Genomic DNA, 23342 nt, shown 5'->3' on the forward strand with positions numbered 1-23342 from the left:
GCAGTCACGGTCAATAACAGCCCCGGTGCAGAGAGCCCCCTCCGAGGAAACACTGGAGATATGCCACAATAGGCTATATACAGGGTAAAATGATAAAATAAATAAGAACGGGTTACAATATAAATATAAATAGAGTAAGAAGATTAAAAAATGGATAAGAATAAAATCAATAAATATTAGGTAAAACCTGAATTAATAATAAAATAACAGGATAGAATAAATAAGCATAAAATAAATAAACGTTAGGTGAAAGCTAAATTAAAAAGGTGGGTCTTGAGCCTGTTCTTAAAAACATGTACGTTCTCTGCGGCCCTGAGCTCCTCCGGCAGGCTGTTCCACAGACGAGGACCATACCACTGAAAAGCTGCCTCTCCGTGAGTATGTGTCCTGACTTTAGGGACAATCAAAAGGCCAGTGCCAGAGGACCTCAGGGTCCGCGAGGGTTCGTATGGTAAAAGCAGATCTGAGAGATAAGAAGGCCCAAGACCATTAAGACATTTAAAAACCAATAAAAGAACTTTAAAATCGATCCTGAAACACACGGGGAGCCAGTGCAGCGATTCTAAAACCGGTGTAATGTGAGCCCGCCCTCTGGTCTTCGTCAGCACACGAGCTGCCGAGTATTATTCAAGTTCACAATTTCCTTACTCAGTATGGAACGCCAGCACTGCCATAATGAATTAATTAAATACACCATTAAATAATTAATTAAATGTGGCAATAATTAATTAATTAAATGTGGCAATAATTAATTAAAATGTGAAATACATAAATAATTAATTAAATATGTCAATAATTAATTAAAATGTGAAATACATAAATAATTAATTAAATGTGTCAATAATTAATTACATGTGTCATAACTATTTAATTAATTAATTCCAATTTTAATTAATTATTGCCACATTTAATTAATTATTTAATGGTGTATTTAATTAATTCCACAATCCACAAGTTTATTACTGACTCTGTTCTCCCTAATCTTCAACTATACTATAAGGATGTTATCTTTGGCTATTATAATTTTAAAGACAAGGACAATGATGCTTTCTTCTTTATAAATTTGGTTTTATTTTTGGCAAAATTTCATATACACAAAAGCAAAGTCCTCGGCAGAAAGCCTGAACTTCTTGGATTAAAAATGGAACTTGCACAATATATAAGGACAATCTCCTCATCAAAAAACACTAAGGCTCTCAAGACTGTTAACATCTATATCCGATTGAAACTGCTAACTTGATTTTGGCTCTTGCAAACTTTTGTTTATTTATGTTCCCCTTAATTTATTTTATTTTTTGTACTCACTTTTGTCTCACTGTCCTTGTCACTCTTTCTGTTCCTCATTGTACTACCACAATGTCATCTTTTATGTGATCCCTGTTTTACTTGACTGTATGTTTAAAATGTGATAAATAAAGTTTAAAAAAAAAAAAAAAATCGTGAGTCTTCGACTAATCGTGGCAGCTCTAATTACAGATATCATCTTTCACTTGTGTATTTTAATGTGTTTCAGAACAATATTTCTGTTGTGCAGACTTACGGTTGGTAAACAGCAAATATCCAAGTCATTCAAAATAACATCTGTCATGTAGCTCCTGACTCCCTAAGAGTCAAAAGCTTTACAGTATTTTTTGAAGACATACAAACGTTTATTTTCAAACTAATAACTGAGTTACAGGGTCAAAAATAAAAAATTAACAGTCAGTACTTTTGTTGTTCTTTTTGACAAATTCCTGTTAAATGTATTGGACCCTCTGTTTTTAGGTTTTATTTTTTTCATCTTGACTTCCTTGGAAATGCTAGCAAGAAGTCAGTTCAACAGATGTAACTTATAGTGAGATTGGAGGCGGTGCAGTATTAATATCAGAATCCCTTAGTTTTGATTATTAATCCTCTGGCTGACCCCATATTGCATTTTTTCATCTTAAAATGATGCACAGTCTTTATGTGAAATGTACTGTCTTCTTGATATTTATCAACCCATCAGTTTGTATTTCTGTGTGTTAATAAAGTTCCAACTTTTGTATTGTAACATTTTTGTCTTTTTCTTTCTTTAGTTTTTCAGACAACTCAAACTTTTAAACACTTGTAATGAGCTGTGTGTGTGTGTGTGTGTGTGTGTGTGTGTAAGAAGTACCACTTTTAACAACTTCATTAATATTGTTTTGTATCATAGTAATAAAGGTTAGTTTTAACGTCTGTATCTCCTCCTTATTTAATCTGAGATGTTCTTTTCTAAAAACCTCAGGATTGTGCAAGTACTTGTTGAGTTTAGAAGGTAAGTGAAACACTAAACAGAAAAGAAAAGAGACAGAGATGTGTGTTTTCTGTTAATACCATAATTGCAGTCATCTTAAACAAACACATGACATTTCTTTGGCACGATTGCTTTTTCACTGATTTGAAACTTTAATGTGTGGTACAACAATTCTTCTAGTTAAATAGAAAAAAAATGGGCTGTCTGTGTAAAAAGCATAAATGGCTGTTTGTCTTGGTGTATTGGTCTTTTGCCAGCATGGCAAACTAGATCAATCTGCTGGGACATCTGATTTGAGGACAATCACTTGCTTTTCCAAAGGACACTGACAACCAGACATTAGATGCCACAGCCCTGGCCCACGGTATCCCCCCCTCTCTCCCCCCTCTCCCCCCCATGCATGCGGTGGGCCTTCTGTAGTAAGAGAGCAGCTTAATGAAGGTGACAAGGTGAAAACAGGAGGACTGATGTGCCGGTGCTGTGAGGGCATGTATAACACCACCTACCCAAGTGATGAATATAAGGAGGCTTTGAAGAATCTACAATAATTGTGTATTGTTTGTACATGAATCACAATGTGTTACTTCAGAGGTGTGATGTTTTCAGGGTTTTTTAAATAAAAATCAGCTTTCTTTTTAATTGCTATTAACTGACAGTCAGATAACCAGCTTTTAAAAACATATTCATAAACACTTTGCAGTCAACAAAATTTGCACAGAGGTTATAGATGAAATAAAAGTATCACGTGTGTTCTAGGTGTGTTTATAACTCTGTTATTGTACATATTCTGTGTTATACATCATAATCATTCCAGTCTTTTTTTTTTTTTACTGTTTTAATCTTTATAAAACTGTTATTTATATATTTTTGTGATTTCTGCTGTCCTATTGGTCTGGTCTCTCTTGAAAATCTGAGAATGTGATATTCATAATAAAAGGATTTAAGTTTACTGCCAAAAAATGATTGCACTTCATAACAGAAATGTGCTAACTGGCTTGAAATAGATTGAAACTGTTATGAGATTGCTTCAGGGAGCAGACATGACACCGTCTTTTAGGTTTCGCCATCACTTTGTATTATGCGCACAACACCACCCTCCTCTGGCTTCCACATGAACTGCACCTTAAACATCAACTGTTTACAAATGTCATGACACAAACAAACGTTTCAATACCGTAAATCACTTTTTGGACTGCGATCACTTTTTGGCACAACATCGGCTCTGATAACATTTAAAGCGCACTGAAAAACTATTCTTTAATGCTAAAAACCCATTATCAATTGTAATTATTTATTTATTCATTTAAATTTCAGATATCGATCTTCATTTTTGTAAACTGGTGAATTAATGATTTTTTAAAGAATTAAAACGACAAAGTTTGGCAATATATTTTTTTAAAAAGGATGAATAAAGCAGTAAAATAAAATGAGAAATATATATATATTTTAAAAACTATGATAATTAGATGAACTTTATTTTAAATAAATAAAATTGATTTTCGGTGACCCTGGGTGTCATGGTGATGATGACGTGTTTGAGTGCAGGTATAAAAGCAGGAGGCAAAAGTGGAATTCGGGTTTCACGTTTGAGCGCAAACAGGAGCTTTTTCCCACTAGTGCTGTGAAAACTCGGATTTTTCAAGCTACAGCTAACGTTTGAAAATCTTCAAGAAGGATTTGCAAAATGACTTCTTCAAACTTGAGTCGCGAGATGCACCTGCTCTCCCTTTTCATTGAGGAGGTGTTAGATCAACGCTATGGTGAGTACAGCAGGCTAATATGTCAGAGTGCTAGCAAACAAATACAACTTCGATTTTTGTCTTTTATTGTTTGGAAGTAGGACTTCATGAGTGTTAACATTTAGGATGAGATGTTTCATACTTGAGTAACATCAATTTTAACATGTGCCAGTACGCTATAAAGATGGCGCCATGTTTTTTTTTAATTGCTAACGACTTAAGGCGTTGGAGGACGCTGACGTCAGCGCGCGGCCGTTTTTGCATGTAGAGGGTTTGAGTTGACATGTTTGGGCCGCTGGCGCTGAGTTATACGTGAACGTTTCATAGATTGTGAATGTGTAAAGCTGGAGAAGCTGGAGTTTTAAAAGTTCACAGAGTCGCAGGATGAGTTTGAGATTGAAACAGTGTGTACCTGCAATAAGGAGGTGGGAGGTTTCTCACCTAAATGTAGCTGCTTTATCCTCAAAATATCGATGCTCAACTAATATGAAGATATTACTCCTTAATGTGAATGCGTATTAAAACCTCAGTGAAAATCCACGCAGCCTTACACCACATGGAAACTTTTACCAGGTGAAAAATGTGAAGGCTTTCATAAACAATGAGTTCTGCTGGGAGCTTCTTACTGTTTGTGTGGAAGAGCTTATGATGATGTAAAGCCATGTCTGGACAATTTAAATTCAGGCTTTAATTTGTGTGATCACATGATTAACGTAGACGCACGCTTTGCTTTCTCGTAGCTGATCTGGTGAGTCCAGTCACTGCACCTCAGATGGTCGTCACTAACTTGAGGAACCGTGAACTGAGCAGGAGGCATCTGAACTCCATGCCTCACCTGGTCCTCACTCTTTACCATAACCTGGTGACTGGGTCCAAGGACTTTCCTTGCATACCCTTTAAAGGATGGTTCCACCGGGACCTGGTGACGACACCATTTGTCAATGTGAGGCAGAGCCAGAGAGAGAACACCACTCCTTCTCCTCCTACGGACTCACCAGCTGGCATGATGCTGCCGCCTGCGGGCTCCAGCTCTCATCCACGCTTCCTGACTCCAGTTCTTCCAGAGAAAGCAGATCTTGCTGTGCTGAAGGCAGATCGGAGGAACTGTGTCCGCACCCTGACTGTCGACGGCCTCCCCGTCACCAGAGTCATCTCCACTGTTTACCAAACAGAGGACACTGAGATGAAGAACCGCTGGAGAGTAACAGACTACAGCGCGGACGGCAGAGTTCTCACTTCGGTGCTCTGCCGTTTTCTAAATATGTCGGCAAAGCGTGCTAAGAGGAAGGCGGAGGAAGAGAGCAGCATCCGGAGCCCGACTCAAGCAAGGAAGCGCTTGAGATTATAATATACAGTGAAGCATGTCGAACGTCAGCAAGCCTGAACAAAGTGGTAAGTAGTAAACAGTGCTTAAGGTTGTTTCTAAAAGAATGTCCTAAAATATTTGAAAATCGTCGAGGTTTTAACTTTTATTCTTTCTTTTCTGCCTCTTGTTTCTAAAAGTCAGGAAAAAGAGTCACGCTGCGAAGAAACACCACACAGAAGATTTTCCCTCAGTAAAATGGTGAATATTTTCATCTTGTTATGACGTTTGCTCACAATAACCAGGAGTGTTTCTGAAGTGATTCACTCTCATTTGGTGTTATTTGATCCAAAGACAACTGAGGGTCTTCAGAGCAGCGTGAACGGGCGTCATCTGAGAGCAAGACAGTCCTGGCGCCTTTGTGGTTCCCTCCAGGTACTCCAGCTTCATCCCACAGTCCAGAGAGATGCAGTTAGGTTGAATGTGAGTGTGAATGGTTGTCTGTTTCTCTGTGTTAGACTGACCTGTCCAGGTTATACCCCCGCCTCTGGCCCCATAACAGCTGGGATGGCTCCAATGGTTAAGCAGAAGAAATGGATGGAAGGATGATCCAAAGAGAAACATTGAAGGCCCTCTCACAAAAAAAGATAAGAACTCATTTTACACATTGTTGAAACATCCTGAAAGTTATTTGTTGTGTTTAGAAACTGGTTGAACTGTCATTAGAGTTTGTTTCGACTTGTTGTTCATTTCTTATTCGGTTCAGCTGTGTTTCTATGTGTCCTTAGTTCCCATAATCAGCCTCCTGTGTGTAAATATAGTGTCAGTCTCCCTTTGTCCCTTGTCAGAGTGTTAGTCTCCGTCCCCTCGTGTTTCCTTGCCTCAGTAGTTCTGTTTCCTACAGTTTTCCCCCAGTATAGGTTTTGGTTAGACTTTTTCAGTTCCCTTTGTCAGTCTTTGTATTTGGTATTTCCTCATCAGTCTCATCACTTTCCTCTCCAGAGAGAAAACAATAAAAAGACCTGAAGAGACGTCTATGCAAACGCTCTCATTGTGAAAGATAAGTATACATCCAACTAATCTGTGACTCTGTCACAGCTCTGATCAGCAATTCTTTCAGGTTTGTCTGTTTTGATGATGTTATTAATTGTTATTATCCTTTATCCAGTTAACTTTCAGAGAGGAGCGGAGGGAGGAGCGAAGCCAGCGTGCTCTGTAAACTGTCATTAAAAAAAAGATAAGTATATATTGATTTTATATTATTATGACAGCTCCTCCTCAGTGAACACTTCCTCTAGTTGCTGAAATCATTTACTAATTTTTTTCTTCCCATTTGTCTTTTGTTTTTCAGAGAAAACAGAGGAGCCAAGGTGACATTAAGACCTAAGACAGGACGGATTGAACCCTTTCTCGTAAAAAGATAAGTATTCACTCTGCTTTTAATCAGAATATTGATAAATATCTAAAATTCTGCTCACCTGGTTGATAAAGTTACTAAAATGATTCCCTCTTTTCTGTCATTTGTCCTTTAGAGAGAAGATGAGGAGAGTGAACGTCAGCAAGAATGAACAAAGTGGTAAGTAGTAAATAGTGTTTAAGGTTGTTTCTAAAACATCCCAAACATTAAAAAAATTGTTGAGGTTTTAACTTTTATTCTTTCTTTTCTGCCTCTTGTTTCTAAATGTCAGGAAAAAGAGCCAAGATGAGAAGAAACTCCACACAGAAGATTTTCCCTCAGTAAAATGGTAAATACATTCATCATGTTATGACGTTTGCTCACAATAACCAGGAGTGTTTCTGAAGTGATTCACTCTCATTTGGTGTTATTTGGTGTTTGTCTTTGAAAGGAGAGGAGCAGTAACGACACTGGGAGACAAACAACAGGATGATCCAAAGAGAAACATCAAAGGCCCTCTCACCAGCTTTCATTTATTAAATTTGTCTTTACTGAACGATTTCTGGTGTGTACTTGTGTTGATACTCAGACAACAGCTCGTCTTTCTGTTTGTGCTGGAAGATTCAGGCAAACACATATTACATATATATGATTGTTATATGACACAGTCTCACATTTAGTGCTCTATGATAATGATAAGGTCCAGTTTAATGGTATTGCTAGTGTCTAATGAAATGAACACGTGATTTTCAGATCCAGCAAAGTGAATATTTTTCACTGTGGATAAATTACATGGAAACGTTTAATGAGTCATCAGCTATTTCACTACAAAGATGATGTGATTAAAGGTTCTCATACATGCAGGTCAGAAGTTTTGCTCCATCCTGGATGTTAAATGCTGATCAATGTTTACACATATCTGCACATTTCTAACAGCTCATTTCACAGGTCATCAGTCTCCTGACTGCATATGCAGAGTTTTATCATCACGTGTTCATGGCAGACAAACATAATTATGAATTCTTGTTTTAGTTCCATTCAGTCACTCAACATCAGGTGTCTGCTTGTCCTGAGCTGTGAGAACTACAGTGAGTTGCTTTCCTCTTTAGCTTAGTATTAATAAACCAGGTCGTAGGTGGGCACCTGCATCAAGGAGTCAAGAAGCATATTTTATTGTTTAATGGTGAAAACAATGGATTGTTGGTCATTTGTTTAATGGAAAGACTGAAAGTGCGGCCTGGTGTTGACTTACACTTATTCAAAGTGATGAAGTACCAACAGATACTAAAAGTCACAGCCTGAAACACGTCAACTGCTTTATTATTTCTAGTTATAAATAAACTGTCAGTTTATGGCCCCTGTGGCTCGATCAGGCCCTTCCGGGATGTGGAGATATTTATTATTTACTATAACTTGTGCTTATGTTGGTTTTTGCTGTGGTTTCGCTACTGTGTTTTTCTCTTTTTGCTTGTTTTTATTTTTCCAGCAGGTGATCAAACTGATTTTTAGTGTCTTCTCTCTCTGTGTCTCTCTTCTCCTATCTTTTTGCTTTCCATCTCCTTCTGTTGAGCATCTTCCCAACTTCTCTTTTCTTCATCTTTCTCTTTCCCATCCCCAGTCCTGTCCGTTCTGATTGTAATAATTTCAAAGTAACGAAAAGAAAGAAATAATAAAGAGCTAATACACTTTGACAATCAAGTGGACCAGTGTGGCAAAAGCTGTAATGATCCAAATTGGGAAAATAAATCTGTTGGACTGGTAAACTAATATACTATAATAATACGGTATGAAAAATGGCAAACATGAGAATTCTGCGTGTTTTCCTTCTTATCTGCAGATTAACAGTCCACAGGTTTGGTGCTCAGACTCTGATTTGTTCCCTGGAGATGGAGGAGAGAGAGCACAGAGGACAGCAAGGTGGAGGAGTGAAGGAGAAGGTGGTGCAGCTCAGTGTCCAATCAGGAGTGAGCATCTCTATATATGTATATAGAATATATATATATTTCAAGTTTTTGTTTTGAGTTTTTGTTGTTTTTTGTTATTTAAAGCAAACACTAAAACTGTCACCCAGACCTCTGAAGATAAAGATAACTAATCATAAATAAAGGGAATATTATCATGATGAGGACACTATCAGAGGTAGTTCAGGGAACTGTTATACTTCAGATACCAGAAAAATCGTTTTTCTTTTCTTGTTTTTTTGGCTTGACTTCATGGTAGTCAAAATGAAGAAGAGTGCTTGACTGCGCCTAAGCAAGTAAAAGCTGCATGGCAAAACAACACACACCTTCACTGCAGATGCATGCACAGAAACCAGTATTTTTTGTATCTTAAATATTAAGTAGTGTGTGTACAGTAGTCAATATAATGGGATGTGACCTAAAGCAGCAAAAGAAGAGTTCTTACAGCATTTTGCAATATTTAGGATTTTATTGAACACTTTTACCTTTCAACATTTGTAAGATTAATGAGTAATGAAGCATTGCACAATAATCCTGTGTTTTTGATTATTTATTGTACACTACAAGTAAACAACAATAAGTTAAACATCTGTGACATCTGTCAGAAGCTTGGATACATTTACTCCTACAAGGATTTTACTCTTATGAAATGTAAAAAGAACACTGAAATTATATTTTACAGAACACGGAAATTATATTTTACAGTTTTTCACACAAACAGTTTTGCTTTGCTTACAGAAACTATAACTTTAATCTCAGCCAAACCGATTTACTCGGGAACAAATAAAATACTAAAAAAAAAGCCAAACGATAACATTTTTAAGTTATCTAAGTGACCTATATATGTTTAACCTGAGTAGCGAAAGACTGCGGTGGGTTTGAAAACGATTTGCCAGGAGTCCGGTGTTCTCACAGCTCTAGTTAGCCTAGCCCCCGGCTCGCTATCGAGCTAGTGGGTAACAGACGTCTCTGAAAACGTCGGAGCGCTTTTGAAAATATGTGGTCTTGATAAACTGAGCAGATATTTGAGGTTTACACAGCTACAGTCTCGCCTGAAAATATGTGAAACGTTTATTTTGTGACCCATAAAGAATAATAAGAGTAATATTAAAACTAACTAGCTGCCGCCATTGTTGGAAACTGAGCTGGGCTGCGCTATGAATTCTGGGACACAGCTACTTCTTCTTCTTCGGGGTTTAACGGCAGCTGGCATCCTTGTACATGCAGTGCTGCCATCTTCTGTTTCAGTCCGTTATTACACTCTTAAATCCTACTACTCATTCCTGCGTCTTTTGGGATCTTACAAAGCTTCAAACAACGCGTCGACTTTTGATAGTCAATGTAATCGTGACTCTTCGAGGGGGGGGAAGCCCAAGATGGCGCTCTGAGCAGTCACATATCGCTGAGCTCTGCGAACCTGGCCTTTTTTAAAATATATATTACACACAGTGAACAGAGACTTTATTTACGCCTACGCAATAGTCATCTTTTACTTCTCATTTTGGTATCTATTTGTGAACCAAAATGAGCAAACCCGAGAAGAGAAAGACCGAATCTAAGTTGCATGCTAACAGCGGCTCCGTTAGCAAGCTTGCTAATGTTAGCCAAGCTGCTCAGTCTTCTCTCGCTACTGAGATGCCCGCCGACACTAAAAATACTCTCATCGACTCCATGCACGACTATTTGGAGGCAGTTTCCGAACCGCTTCAGTATTCACGGATGGAAGAAGAGTTTCCCCCTCTCCCTATCACTCCATGTGCCTCTCCCGCGGGTAAGCTAAGAAAAGTTGCGGATACGGAGACATCTACGGTTCTCTCCCAGCTCTCATCACTTACCATGTTGATTAACTCGAGTTCAGACACTTGAAAAAATGGTGAGTGACAACTCCATAGCCATCTCCGAGATGAAAAAAGCTGTCCAAGAGAACACTGAACATATCACAGCTGTTAAGGAGTCATTTGATGCTGTCTGTGCTGAGTTAAATGATATGAAGAGCAGAGTTGTCAGTGTTGAGGCACAGCTCGAAAAATATAAAGCAATCGCTGAAGCACAGGAAAAGCGCATCTCTCACCTGGAGAGCTATTCACGGCGTTGGAATCTGAAGCTCTACGGTCTGACCGAGAGGGACAAGCAGGACGTGCGGCAGGAGGTAATCAAAGTCTGTAGATCAGTCATACCGGAGATGCAAGATAAATCCCCCGACGTCGTTGACACCGTCCACCGCATCGGTCCCAAGAGGTCCAACAACAACCAACCCAGGGGAATCATCATTCAGTTTACATCCAGGATCTACCGCGATGCTGTCTGGCGCGCTGCTAAGAAGTCCACCTACCTGAAAGGTAGGGTTGCCAACCGTCCCTTAAAATACGGAATCGTCCCGTATTGAGCTAATAAGGGACGCACTTTGTCCCGTAATACAGTGAGAATCACAAAAAGTCTATAAATGTTAATGGATTTAACGCTTTGTTTGAAAACATAATTCCCAGCCCCTCTCCTGCTCTGATACCAATGAGCTGACAGCACACTTAGCACGAGTATAACAATTCAGATTACCGCTTATCTAATTGGTCGAGGAAAGGTGTGCGGAGAAGATACCGGAAGACAACAGATGATCAGCATGGCCAACAGAGAGACAAACACTGACACTGCGGCGCGACTCTGGGACGACAGTACACCTTTGAACAACAGTGCTTGTTCCCCTCCTAGAAAGGAAAAAAAAAAGGTTGCAAAAATACAGGGAGGAATGGGAAAATGAAAACAACTGGCTGGGAAAAGTGCGCGATAACACGTATAAAGCGCACTGCACATTGTGCCGGCGCACTTTTTCCATTTGCCATGGTGGACTGACTGACGTTAAGCAGCATGCTTCTACTTGTGGGCACATGATGAATATGAGGGGCGTGAAAGAAAGAGGAACCCTTGACCAATTTGTTGTCCACCAGGCCACGGCAGAAGCAGATATGGTATGTAAACATTGTTGTTTTTTTAAACCCTCTGGTTAAGGTTAATATGGGCATGTGCAATGAATATCAGCACTGTGTGGCCAGAAGTTTGATAATATAATTTGTTTTGTGTAATAAACAAGGATAGATGATTACAACGAATAGATGACTAATACATAAAAGTAATACATAGATGAATAATGATGATGAGTTATGATGCGTAATCATGGGAACAAGTGGGTTTACAAACTGGAGCAGCTGATTAGCATTAGAAAAGCTGAAATAATACCTCAACTGAAGCCACAAAGCCCGAATAAATTGACACAGAAGAGACTTCCGTTTCAAGGCAAGGCAGAGATCCTTCCTTCCCACAGTGATTGTGGTCTTCAACAACTCTTTGAAGACTTGATTAGTCTGAGCTGCAACAACACCTAATTTCCCTCTGGGATTAATAAAGTATTACTGAATTGAATATATATAAAGAATACACATTATATTGAAAACATACATATATATGACCATACCCATTTCTTACAAGTTGCATGCGTAATTTATACTTTAAAGTCAGTTGATAAACTACACAAACTATACAGATATACTGTAATATATATATATATATTTCTATTTTATAGGTGACTGCTGCAGAGGTGACCCATGTCTACCACACTGTAAAGCACGGTTTAAGTTATAACTCGGGTGACTGTGCACTCAAACTGACTGTACGAATGCTGAATGACTCCAGTATTGCCAAAAAGATGTCCTGTGGGAGGACGAAAGCTGAAGCAGTTGTCACAGATGTCCTGTCTCCAAAGGCAATAGAAGAGGTGATCAAAAAATTGAAAAGTGGTGCAACTCCACTCCCATTCTCTCTTCACACTGATGCTTCAAACAAGGGAAATCGGAAGATGTTTCCCTTGGCCTTGCAGTTTTTTACACCAGAGGCTGGAGTTGTCAACAAGATGTTGGATTTTGTTGAAAATCCAGATGAGTCTGCAGAGGGAATAGTAAAAATAATACAAAGCTCTCTTGAAAACGTGGGGCTATCCTTAGATCAGGTTTCTGCATTCAGTGCTGACAATGCAAATGTAAATTATGGCATCCACAACTCAGTCTTTACAAAATTGAAAGAGACCAACAGTGAGATCCTTCGTGGCAACTGCCATGCACATATTGTTCATAACACTGTGAAAAAAGCCCTGGACAAGCTCTCAGTAGATGTGGAAAATATTGTCCTGAAGATATACAGCTTCTTTTCCACCTCTGCCAAAAGGAGAGAGTCCCTGAAAGAGTTCTGTGAATTTTGTGACGTTGAATTCCATGATATCCTGCGCCATGTTGTGACGAGATGGCTGTCACTCAACCCTGCAATCACCCGCCTGCTGCAGAACTGGGACCCGCTGAAGTCATATCTCATCAGCATTGGTGAGGAATGTCCAAGGCGCCTGAAGGAATTGCTGAAGTTGACAGAAGATGCTGCTGGAGTTGAGGGAGAGGCAGACATTGTGGAAGTCTACCTCCTCTTCTGTAATAATGTCATGTGTCTGTTTAAAGAAGTGGTGAAAAAACTGGAGAAGAATGTAACCACGTCTGTTGACCTCTATTCCATCATGGAGTGTTTCCTGACAAGACTTATTCAGAGAAGAGATGATGGGTTCTACGGGTACCTAACAAGACAAAAGCTCCAGCATCTCTCGCCATCTGATGCTGATGGTGCCAGGCAGGAGTTTACAGCCTTCCTAGACACTGCCATCAGTTATGTCTGGAAGTGGTTTGACTTTTCAGAAGAAAACTGGCTTTTCCACCTGCAGCCCCTCTCTCTAGCATCTGGGAAGATTTCCTTTGATGACATGGAGAAGATCATTGAACGGCTTCACCTGGCTGGCAGGTAAGAATAAAACATTTAGCAGTGAAATGATAAACCATGTTTTAATAGTATTGATGGTTAAAAATAAACAAATACAATTGATAGATAACATATATAAATAAAACCATAATCATTAACTTTGTTTGGAGTGTATATACACACGCATGCAATCTTTTATACACTATTTTACAAATTGAAGGAGTTCATATACTTAATATAAGGATGGATAAATACATAATAAATAAACTATACTTATTGTATTGTTTAAATGCTATACAACGTTATAAACATATACAATACATTTTTTCCATTTATTTACCACTGTAAATGTTCTATGTACCACTTAGGATTTAGGTCAACTTCTCATCTCTATTGGCAGGTTAAACATCTCTATGGATGAGCGTTATGAAGAGTGTGTCACTGCAACCAGTCTTCTGAAGCACCTCACCAAAGAACATCAGGAGAAGGAAAAGTGGCAGTCCAAGGGAACAGCAGAGAAGTGGATGGAAATTCTTCAGGCAGCTGACCTCCCCAATATGCAGGCTGTTGTATCCTTTGTACTCAGCATCCCATCTTCCACTGGGTTTGAGGAGAGGATTTTCTCTCTTATGAAGAATAAGTGGACTGATGTGCGGAACAAATGTTCTACTGAATTAATTAGAAGTGAGCTCATTGTCAGTCTAAATTATGATATGTCTTGCTCAGAGTTTTACTCTGCAGTACTGAAAGACAAACAACTCCTAACTGCAGCAAGAGCTCAAAAAAATACAAATGGAAAAAGTAGTCTGTTTCCACATAATGTAGCATTGAGCTTGAGTTCATGAGTTTGTTGTTTTTTTTTTTACTTCAACTTTCAGCTACAGTCAAGGCCTTTGTATGGAACGCCAGGACTGCCATAATGAATTAATTAAATACACCATTAAATAATTAATTAAATGTGTCAATAATTAATTAAAATTGGAATTAATTAATTAAATAAATAGTTATGACACATGTAATTAATTAATTATTGACACATTTAATTAATTAATTATTGACACATTTAATTAATTATTTAATGATATATTTATTTATTTCATTTTGGCAGTCCTGGCGTCTGGCTCTCATCATGAAATAATTTTATCTGTCAGCCTCACCCGTCAAACTCAGGGGGCGGGGTTAACGCTGCCATGCAGCTTCTCTAACATTTGATTGGTTGCCGTGCAAAGTAAGTCAAAACAGGTCGATCCTAGATAATCGATTGCTTGTGTAGACTTGGGGCAGCCAGGTATCCCAGAATGCAGATCAAATCACAGGCAGCAATGGTGGTGGTGTAGTTTTTCTGTCACCAGCTACACTTTTAACAGTGTTTTAGCCGCGAATGTCGCGCCGTATGTCTGGTCAGGTTGTCAACATAGAACATGTTTGCAAAAGTGCTCAGATGTTTTCAGAGATTTCACTAGCTCTGCTAACAATTAGCATGCAGAGTGCACCGAGGGGGTTACGTTAACCGGTTTGTTTACATATTCCACTCTCCGTGTTCCACATGTTGCATTCGCAGATTCTCATTTTCACCGAACGATCGTCTCTTTCCGCCTGGTCTTGTGTCTCTGTGCTTCTGTAACATAAAGAACGAGCTGACATTTTTCTCACGAAACCAGCGATCAGCTCAACAGACCCTCAGTTTACCTGCATGCATCCTCCTCCTCATCTGTCAGCTGTTTAACACCTGCTGCTAATTCAAGAAACACGCCTACGTTACCTGGTGATAGTCACAGTTTAACTGGGCAGCCGGTGCTCGATATAACGCAATGTCAGCGCATTTTTCTGCACAAGATAAGTAAATATAGTATTTTCCCCGAGCGCAGAGCTGCTGGAGCTTGTTTCCTTACAGAGCACTTTCTAGGCGAACAGCTTCATCAGCGGCTGATGTCCAATCACCGGCACACAGCTTTGAAACCTCAGCTGAGTTTTAACTCTCAGTGGTTAAATGCTGGACTTCATTCACTCAGGTTCTGTCTGTCGGGTCACGTTTACTTCGCTGTTTTATTTACAACTGAGCAAATCGGTTTGGCTGAGGTTAAAGTTACGTTTCATAACTGCATAGTTTCACAGACGTTTAATGGTTCACTGGCACATGTGTTAGACTGAACTATCATCTAAATATCATCTGTTTTTTAATAGTTATTCAACTGTAACATCTTAACCTGGTTCGGGAACAGCACCATGCAGGACAGACGAGCTCTACAGAGGGTTGTGCGGTCAGCTGAGCGCACCATCCGCTCCGAGCTCCCTGACCTGCACTCAATCTACAGCAGGCAGTGCTGGACCAAGGCCAGGAAGATCGTGAAGGACCTCAGCCATCCCAACAACAGACTGTTCTCTCTGTTGAGGTCAGGAAAGCGATTCCGCTCCCTGAAGACCAACACAGAGAGACTGAGGAGGAGCTTCTTCCCGCAGGCGATACGGTCTCTCAATCACACCACCACACAGTACTGACCCACACATATGGTTCTTACACACACACTGGACTTTCTGGACTTTGGTTTTGCACAACACTGGTCACTATATTCTTCATTTCCGGTTAATACTTGTACAGCTGCTGTTATTGTGTATATATTTATTTAGATTTAGATTTCTTCATACATTCTTATATAGTTCTATATTGTGTATTGTGTATTTTGTTGTACAGTTATTTTATTTTCAACTTTAATTTATATATTTATCTTTATCTTATTCTTCCCAGTTAAATTTACCCTTCATTCTAATTTGTGTTGTACAGTTATTTCATTTTTAACCTTAATTTATATTTTATTCCTTCCTAGTTAAATTTACCCTTTTTAATTTTTCATATTTATTTCCTTTCTTATTCATAGCCTTTTCCTTTTTTGTTTTCTTTAGGTCACGAGCAGTTGTCCAAGCATTTCACTACATATCGTACTGTGTATGACTGTGTACGTGACAAATAAAAATAAAAATTTGAATTGAATTGAAATTGAATTGTATTCTAAGCACCAGCTGTCTGTTAGAATGTGATTTTTTTTCTCTCTCTGTTGGCAGAGGTATAAAAATGCGCAGAAAAATCTGACGTGCATGGCGAACTTCACCGACGATATTTAGGGAGGAATAAACACACATCAAACATAAATGAACCATTTGCCTGTCTCCATAATTGAGAGTATTTTCTCTTCTTATTGTTACGCCCCCTAGTCTAGGCGTGTAGGGACGCACATAAGGTTGGAGGAGAGAGAGAGACAAATCCCCGCCCTGGTTCCCAAGCCAAACATCCAAACCAGTTGTGAGTAAAAAGGTGATTTTATTTAAGGAAAAGAAGCATAGCTCCAGGGTGAGCCCAGGCCAAAATAATAAACAAAACCAACTAAGTCCCACCAGAGAAAAACTAACTAAACCCTAGGAAAGAAACAGAACAAACAAATGACAGAGCTATCCCTCGCTCCCTACCCGGAAAACAGGAGAAAACGGTTCCAAAAGAAAAGGCGGCTCACCCCTTCCGCTTCAGCCCAAGAGTGCCTACGCTCTCAGCTAATGCACTAGGAGCAGCTTTCACAATTCACGCTCACACAAATACACAATAAAAATACAGGCTGGGAAAGTCAGGGTCAGGGCCGCGTCGGCTGTCAAGCTACTCGCTCGCTCGCTCCACTCTCTCTCCCTCTCCCTGTAGATCTGTCAGAGCGGCTTTTTGAAGGTAGTCACCCGCTCCATGGTCCAATCAGCCGCTCACTACTCTTCATTAGGGGAGGGACCTGGAAAGAGTCTTAAGCACAGTACAGAAACACAGAAAGAAAACAGCCCACACAGGGTCCTCATGGCCACAGCCGTAACATTATGTCAACACTCTCTCTCTCTCTTTTTTTCTTTCTTTCTTTCTTTTTTTTTTTTTTTTGCTTTTTCGGTCATGTGATGTTTACCTATCAAAGGCTTGTTACAAACACATGAAACAACATGAAACACATGGTGCAGACTTCTGGATGTTAGAAGAAAACTAATACTGCTCATGAATGAGACTAAAGGCAGGAAGGTGTCCTTTAAAACTAAACATGTTAATAGGACCTCCCTATTTATATCATAGCTTATGATATAGCACGTGTATTTCAGTAATAGCCTGCTGATTTCAGTGTAGTGGTGAACAGTCGCACAGCTCACGTAGGCGTTATCTGTGATACTCCTTAACTATAATTTATCCAAGTTAACTTCAGTTAACCATTCAGACAGTTCTTTTGCAGTGAAAAACATAAACACCCATATGCTGCCGGGAGGTTTCCTCAGTGCCAGCTGTTTACATTATAGCTGCTTATGCAGTAACCATGGTAACCACGGACTCTGAGCGGCTGGATCGACGGAGGTCAGACAACAATTTTACATGTATGATCTTAAAACAGGACACAGCCACTATACGTGCTGGCCTCATATCAAATGTGAAGGCAGACTGAGTCTATGTTTGACGTTTTTTATATCTAATCTTCCTTTTCAAACATTTAAACAGCAGCGAGTCTGCAGCTGAGGGAATACAAACTCAAACTGTCGGAACAGGTTTGCTCGTTTCTTGGATTCATTTGGTGATTTATTAAATGTATAACTGTTATTCTAATCTGCTGCTGAGTCTCTTACACTTTTCTTTATGCTGTATATTTTCACGTCTCTGGAATAGTTGGCAGTTAGATAGTCAGCTGGGAAACTTTGTGTTAACTCATGGAGCTGAGGATATCGTGGATATGCTGACCTCGCTGCGTGGTGTACAGAGCGAGGTCAGCATGATTAATATTCACAATAAAAATATTAGCCGAACATCATGAAGTCTGTATGTGTTTCATAGTGTCGAACAACCTTTGTACAGTTAAAGCCAGCAGTTACTACATGACGGAAACACCAACGTTATCTCTTTTATGTGTTTATACACAGGTCACGCTGATTACTGAACAAAAACCCAAAGATCAGATGTTAAACAGATTTATTTGCTCTCTCGCCTCCTTAAACATGTTTTTAATGTTAGTTATAATTCAGAATTGGCGACTGAAACACGTAGGACACATAAGAACATCAGGAAATAAAACACCGATAAATATAACCTCAGTGAAAGAAGTCAGCGGGGGTTACTACAGCTGTGTACCGGGGCCTGCGCTTTGTCGGTGGGATTGCTTGCGAGGCGAGCGGGTCTATCCCACGCTTTGCCGTGAGACTGGGCTGGGCAGACATCTCCGAAATCATCGAAGCACTTTTGCAAAGAGGCTGTATCTTGACAAACCGACCAGACACATGAAGATTAAACCACTACATTCTCGGCTAAAAAAATATTAAAACGGTATTTGGTGACACACAAACAGGGTTTTTCAAAGTTCAGTTCTGTTAGCTTCCACATGCAGGTTGTTGTGTGCTAGAAACAATGGCCACCAGGCCAAAGCAATGGTTTTGACTCGATCAGCGTTAACCCCGCCCCCTGAGTTTGATGGGTGAGGCTGACAGATAAAATTATTTCATGATGAGAGCCAGGCGTCAGGACTGCCAAAATTAAATAAATAAATATATCATTAAATAATTAATTAAATGTGTCAATAATTAATTAAATGTGTCAATAATTAATTAAAATGTGAAATACATAAATAATTAAATGTGTCAATAATTAATTAATTACATGTGTCATAACTATTTATTTATTTAATTAATTAATTCCAATTTTAATTAATTATTGCCTCATTTAATTAATTATTTAATGGTGTATTTAATTAATTCATTATGGCAGTCCTGGCGTTCCATACCTTTGAGGCAGAAATGTTGTGTTTACAGGTGTTCCACAGACTTTTTTTGCACTTTTCTAATTGCACTAAATGTGCACTGTTACAAGAATGTTTTTCTTTCTATTGTTTTCTATTAATTTATATAATTTTAGGTTAAGCAGGACAGAGTTCTTTGTGTTAATTTTGTCATTTTGCACAAAAAGTGAAGCGTACCAGTCTTTCGTTTAGGAAAGAGACCTATTTTATTGTGTTAATGTTGTCATTTTGCGTTAAAAATAAATGGATAAATGATCATTTGTTTCCCATGTGTTCATATCACAAAGAATATGCATCTACTTAAATCAACTTCAAGTCAAATGGTTAAAAAAAAAAAAAATTCACACTCAAAAAAAAGAGCTAAAAAAATTCACCACACAGGGAAGGGTGAAGACAATTGGGTCGCCCGGCCCTGGCCACTAGGTGTCCCTTATTTTTTTTTCAGGGAGTTGGCAACCCTACTGAAAGGTAACAACCTAAAGCTGGCTGAGGATCTGTCCCCTGACGACCGCGCCCGAAGAAACAGACTCTGGCCGTCTGTGGAAGCTGCGCGCAACGAAAACAAGCTGGCGTTCTTCGTAGGAGGTCGTGCGTTCGTGGAGGGAAAAGAGATTTTTCCAGCCCTATAATTTGATCCAAGGTATTTTGAGGTGAAAACTGAAGTATCTTAAGATTAACTTGGTTTCACTGCCGTTCTTTTTTTGTTTGTTTGTTTTTGTTGTTGGACTCATAAAACGATCAGAGTTAAACTGATGCAGTTTATTTGTTATAAGTTTATTGGTCTTCAGTTTGGCTGCAATATTTTTTACTGAAAATGTTATGAGCAAGCTGGATAAGCTTCTTTTTATTTTTTACTTTTATTCTTTTTTGAATAATTAGTTATTTAAATGGAGCAAGAAAATTTCTATTAAGCTCCCTTTCAATGCTCATATGTGAAGCGTTTATTTATTTTATTTATTTATTTTTACCACATTGGTTTTATTGTTTTAGGCTATTGTATTCCTATTATTCAATCAATCAATCTTTATTTATAAAGCACTTTTCATACAGAAAAAATGTAGCACAAAGTGCTTTACATAGTTAAAAGCAGCCCACCCCACCCTCCAACTCACTCCCCACACTCTCAATACACATATATCCCCCCACCCCCACCCACATACACATACACACACGCGCACACTTAAAGAGTAAAAATTGGGCTGGGCTCGCATGAGCCAAGTGAGGAAACATTATAACAGAGAGCCGTCTGCACCGGGAGCCGGTCACAGACCGCAGCCTCCGGGCTGGGCACACAGCCGGAGGGAGGCAAAGGAGCCCCCCAACCAGGCTGAGAGGACCCCAGAGACCCAGCAGTCACGGTCAATAACAGCCCCGGTGCAGAGAGCCCCCTCCGAGGAAACACTGGAGATATGCCACAATAGGCTATATACAGGGTAAAATGATAAAATAAATAAGAACGGGTTACAATATAAATATAAATAGAGTAAGAAGATTAAAAAATGGATAAGAATAAAATCAATAAATATTAGGTAAAACCTGAATTAATAATAAAATAACAGGATAGAATAAATAAGCATAAAATAAATAAACGTTAGGTGAAAGCTAAATTAAAAAGGTGGGTCTTGAGCCTGTTCTTAAAAACATGTACGTTCTCTGCGGCCCTGAGCTCCTCCGGCAGGCTGTTCCACAGACGAGGACCATACCACTGAAAAGCTGCCTCTCCGTGAGTATGTGTCCTGACTTTAGGGACAATCAAAAGGCCAGTGCCAGAGGACCTCAGGGTCCGCGAGGGTTCGTATGGTAAAAGCAGATCTGAGAGATAAGAAGGCCCAAGACCATTAAGACATTTAAAAACCAATAAAAGAACTTTAAAATCGATCCTGAAACACACGGGGAGCCAGTGCAGCGATTCTAAAACCGGTGTAATGTGAGCCCGCCCTCTGGTCTTCGTCAGCACACGAGCTGCCGAGTATTATTCAAGTTCACAATTTCCTTACTCAGTATGGAACGCCAGCACTGCCATAATGAATTAATTAAATACACCATTAAATAATTAATTAAATGTGGCAATAATTAATTAATTAAATGTGGCAATAATTAATTAAAATGTGAAATACATAAATAATTAATTAAATATGTCAATAATTAAAATGTGAAATACATAAATAATTAATTAAATGTGTCAATAATTAATTAATTACATGTGTCATAACTATTTATTTAATTAATTAATTCCAATTTTAATTAATTATTGCCACATTTAATTAATTATTTAATGGTGTATTTAATTAATTCATTATGGCAGTCCTGGCGTTCCATAACTCAGGGGTTGCAGTTCTCATCTTATATAGGACTCTCTTAAGTGACCAGGTTCAACTGTTCTTCATTTACTTGGTTTAAGCTTTTTCTTATTTGTCACTTTTAATTTTTGTTACTATCATTATTTCTCTGTCTGTTATTTCTTTAAATGCAAGAGGTTTAAGAAACAATGTTAAACGTAAGGCTATTTTTTTGTTTTGCAAGCAGTTCAATTCAGATTTCTGTTTTATACAAGAGTCTCACTCAAGAGAACAAGAAAAAACATTTTGGAGATCGCAATGGGGAGATGATCTGTGGATGTCCCATGGTACAGAGCATGCTGCTGGTGTCTGCATACTTAAAGGAAGATTTAATGGTCAAATCTTGAATTCTGACATAGATAAAGATGGTCATTACATTTTTCTAATAGTTGAGGCTGCACACTCTATCTATATTTTAGTCAGTGTGTATGGTTTTAACTGTCAGAGGGAGAATAAGCTATATTTTGATAGGTTGGAGGAGCGCCTACTGCGCTGGTTATCTAAATATCCCAATTCTTTTATTGTTTTTGGTGGAGACTTTAATACAGTGTTTAACAGCTATTTGGACAGATGGCCTTCTAGAAGTTCAGACTCTAACTCATTCATAAGACTGTTTGCACAAAGATTCAACTTAGTCGATTCTTGGAGGGATTCTCATTCGTCTCAGATAGCTTATACATGGTGTAATAAGACTCAAACCAGACACTCACGTATCGATTTTTGGCTTATCTTATAAGATTTAGAAAAAGTTAAAACGGATATTTATCCTACACCACTCTCAGACCACAAAATGGTTAGCTTATCGATCCCGTTGTCATCCTCCCTAATCACTAAAACCTCTTACTGGAAGTTAAATAGTACCATTCTTGAGCATAAAGAAGTGATTTGTGAAGTTCAGAGATTCATTAAACTTTATTGGAGTAAAGCTCTCACAAATAATACATTTTGTAGTAACTGGGAACTTTTGAAATATGAAATTGGAAAATTCTTTAGAAAATATAGCAGTGATTTAGCAAAAAAAAGAAGATCTGATGAGACGCAAGTGATACAAAAGATCATATGCCTTACTTCCAAACCAATAGACACCCTCAGTGAATCTGATAAGATAGAACTGGTTGACCTGCAGCACAGGTTAGATGAGCATAGCAAATAGCACATAGCAAAATATTGTTCAAACTTTTATTGCAAACTTTATTCTTCTAGTTATTGCCCTGAAGCTTGTCTGACTTTTTTTTAAAATTCTTTAGACAAAATTACTCAGCTGAATGAGGAGGATAGTCAGCTTTGCGACAGATCAATTTCTTTGATTGAGGTTGCAGATGCTATAAAACATCTAAAGATTAACAAATCACCTGGAACTGACGGCCTTACTGCCGAGTTTTACAAACAGTTCGCTGACAGTTTAGCCCCGTTTCTTTTAGAAGTTTTTAAGGAAAGTATGGATAGAGGTGCACTCCCTCCCACTTTATGTCAAGGTTTGATCACCCTCATTCCAAAACCAGGAAAGGATCCTTTGCTCTTAGACAATTGGCGACCAATCTCATTACTGAATAATGATTATAAGATATTGGCACAAATTCTGGCTAATAGAATGAAACCTGCATTAGATAAAGTTATTGATGAGAGTCAGTCTGGTTTCATGCAGAATCGTCATATCTCAAACAACATAAGATTAATTTTAGACATAATAGATTACCCAGAACTTGTACAGGATGATAGTCTTATTCTTTTTTTAGATTTCTACAAGGCGTTCGACTCCTTAGAGCATGA

General features: G+C 38.6%; 1 protein-coding gene and 1 long non-coding RNA gene across 8 annotated transcripts; both read left to right on the forward strand.

The window, feature by feature from the left end:
• Nucleotides 1-5505: 5505 nt before the first annotated feature.
• On the forward strand, nt 5506-22620 carry LOC309688629. 5 transcript variants are annotated; one of them, XR_014271126.1, is made up of 9 exons: nt 5506-5560; nt 5654-5734; nt 5818-6723; nt 6836-6875; nt 6988-7044; nt 7147-7260; nt 8533-8659; nt 19679-19873; nt 21803-22620. It is a non-coding gene; the product is annotated as an uncharacterized lncRNA (long non-coding RNA). The 5 variants fall into 5 exon arrangements; XR_014271127.1 differs by lacking the exon at nt 19679-19873; XR_014271128.1 differs by lacking the exon at nt 21803-22620 and having other exon boundaries at nt 19679-21270.
• On the forward strand, nt 10220-14477 carry LOC309688628 (uncharacterized protein). Of its 3 annotated transcripts, XM_082504506.1 has the most exons (4): nt 10220-11619; nt 12231-13483; nt 13842-14010; nt 14320-14477. In XM_082504506.1, the coding sequence occupies exons 1-4, from the start codon at nt 11539-11541 to the stop codon at nt 14359-14361; spliced, it is 1545 nt and encodes a 514-aa protein (XP_082360632.1). In that variant the 5' UTR covers nt 10220-11538; the 3' UTR covers nt 14362-14477. The 3 variants fall into 3 exon arrangements, with proteins under 3 accessions (XP_082360632.1, XP_082360630.1, XP_082360631.1); XM_082504504.1 differs by lacking the exon at nt 14320-14477 and having other exon boundaries at nt 13842-14288; XM_082504505.1 differs by lacking the exon at nt 14320-14477 and having other exon boundaries at nt 10220-10995; nt 13842-14288.
• Nucleotides 22621-23342: the final 722 nt, after the last annotated feature.

This window comes from Aulonocara stuartgranti, assembly GCF_965226115.1.
Source record: "Aulonocara stuartgranti genome assembly, chromosome: 15".
Taxonomy (NCBI): domain Eukaryota; kingdom Metazoa; phylum Chordata; class Actinopteri; order Cichliformes; family Cichlidae; genus Aulonocara; species Aulonocara stuartgranti.

Excerpts from the sequence above, each read along its gene's own strand:
- LOC309688628 (XM_082504504.1), top strand. The coding sequence starts at position 11,539 with ATGATGAATATGAGGGGCGTGAAAGAAAGAGGAACCCTTGACCAATTT. Across the intron at positions 11,620-12,230 it reads CCACGGCAGAAGCAGATATG|GTGACTGCTGCAGAGGTGAC; the intron begins GTATGTAAACAT and ends TCTATTTTATAG. Across the intron at positions 13,484-13,841 it reads CGGCTTCACCTGGCTGGCAG|GTTAAACATCTCTATGGATG; the intron begins GTAAGAATAAAA and ends CTCTATTGGCAG.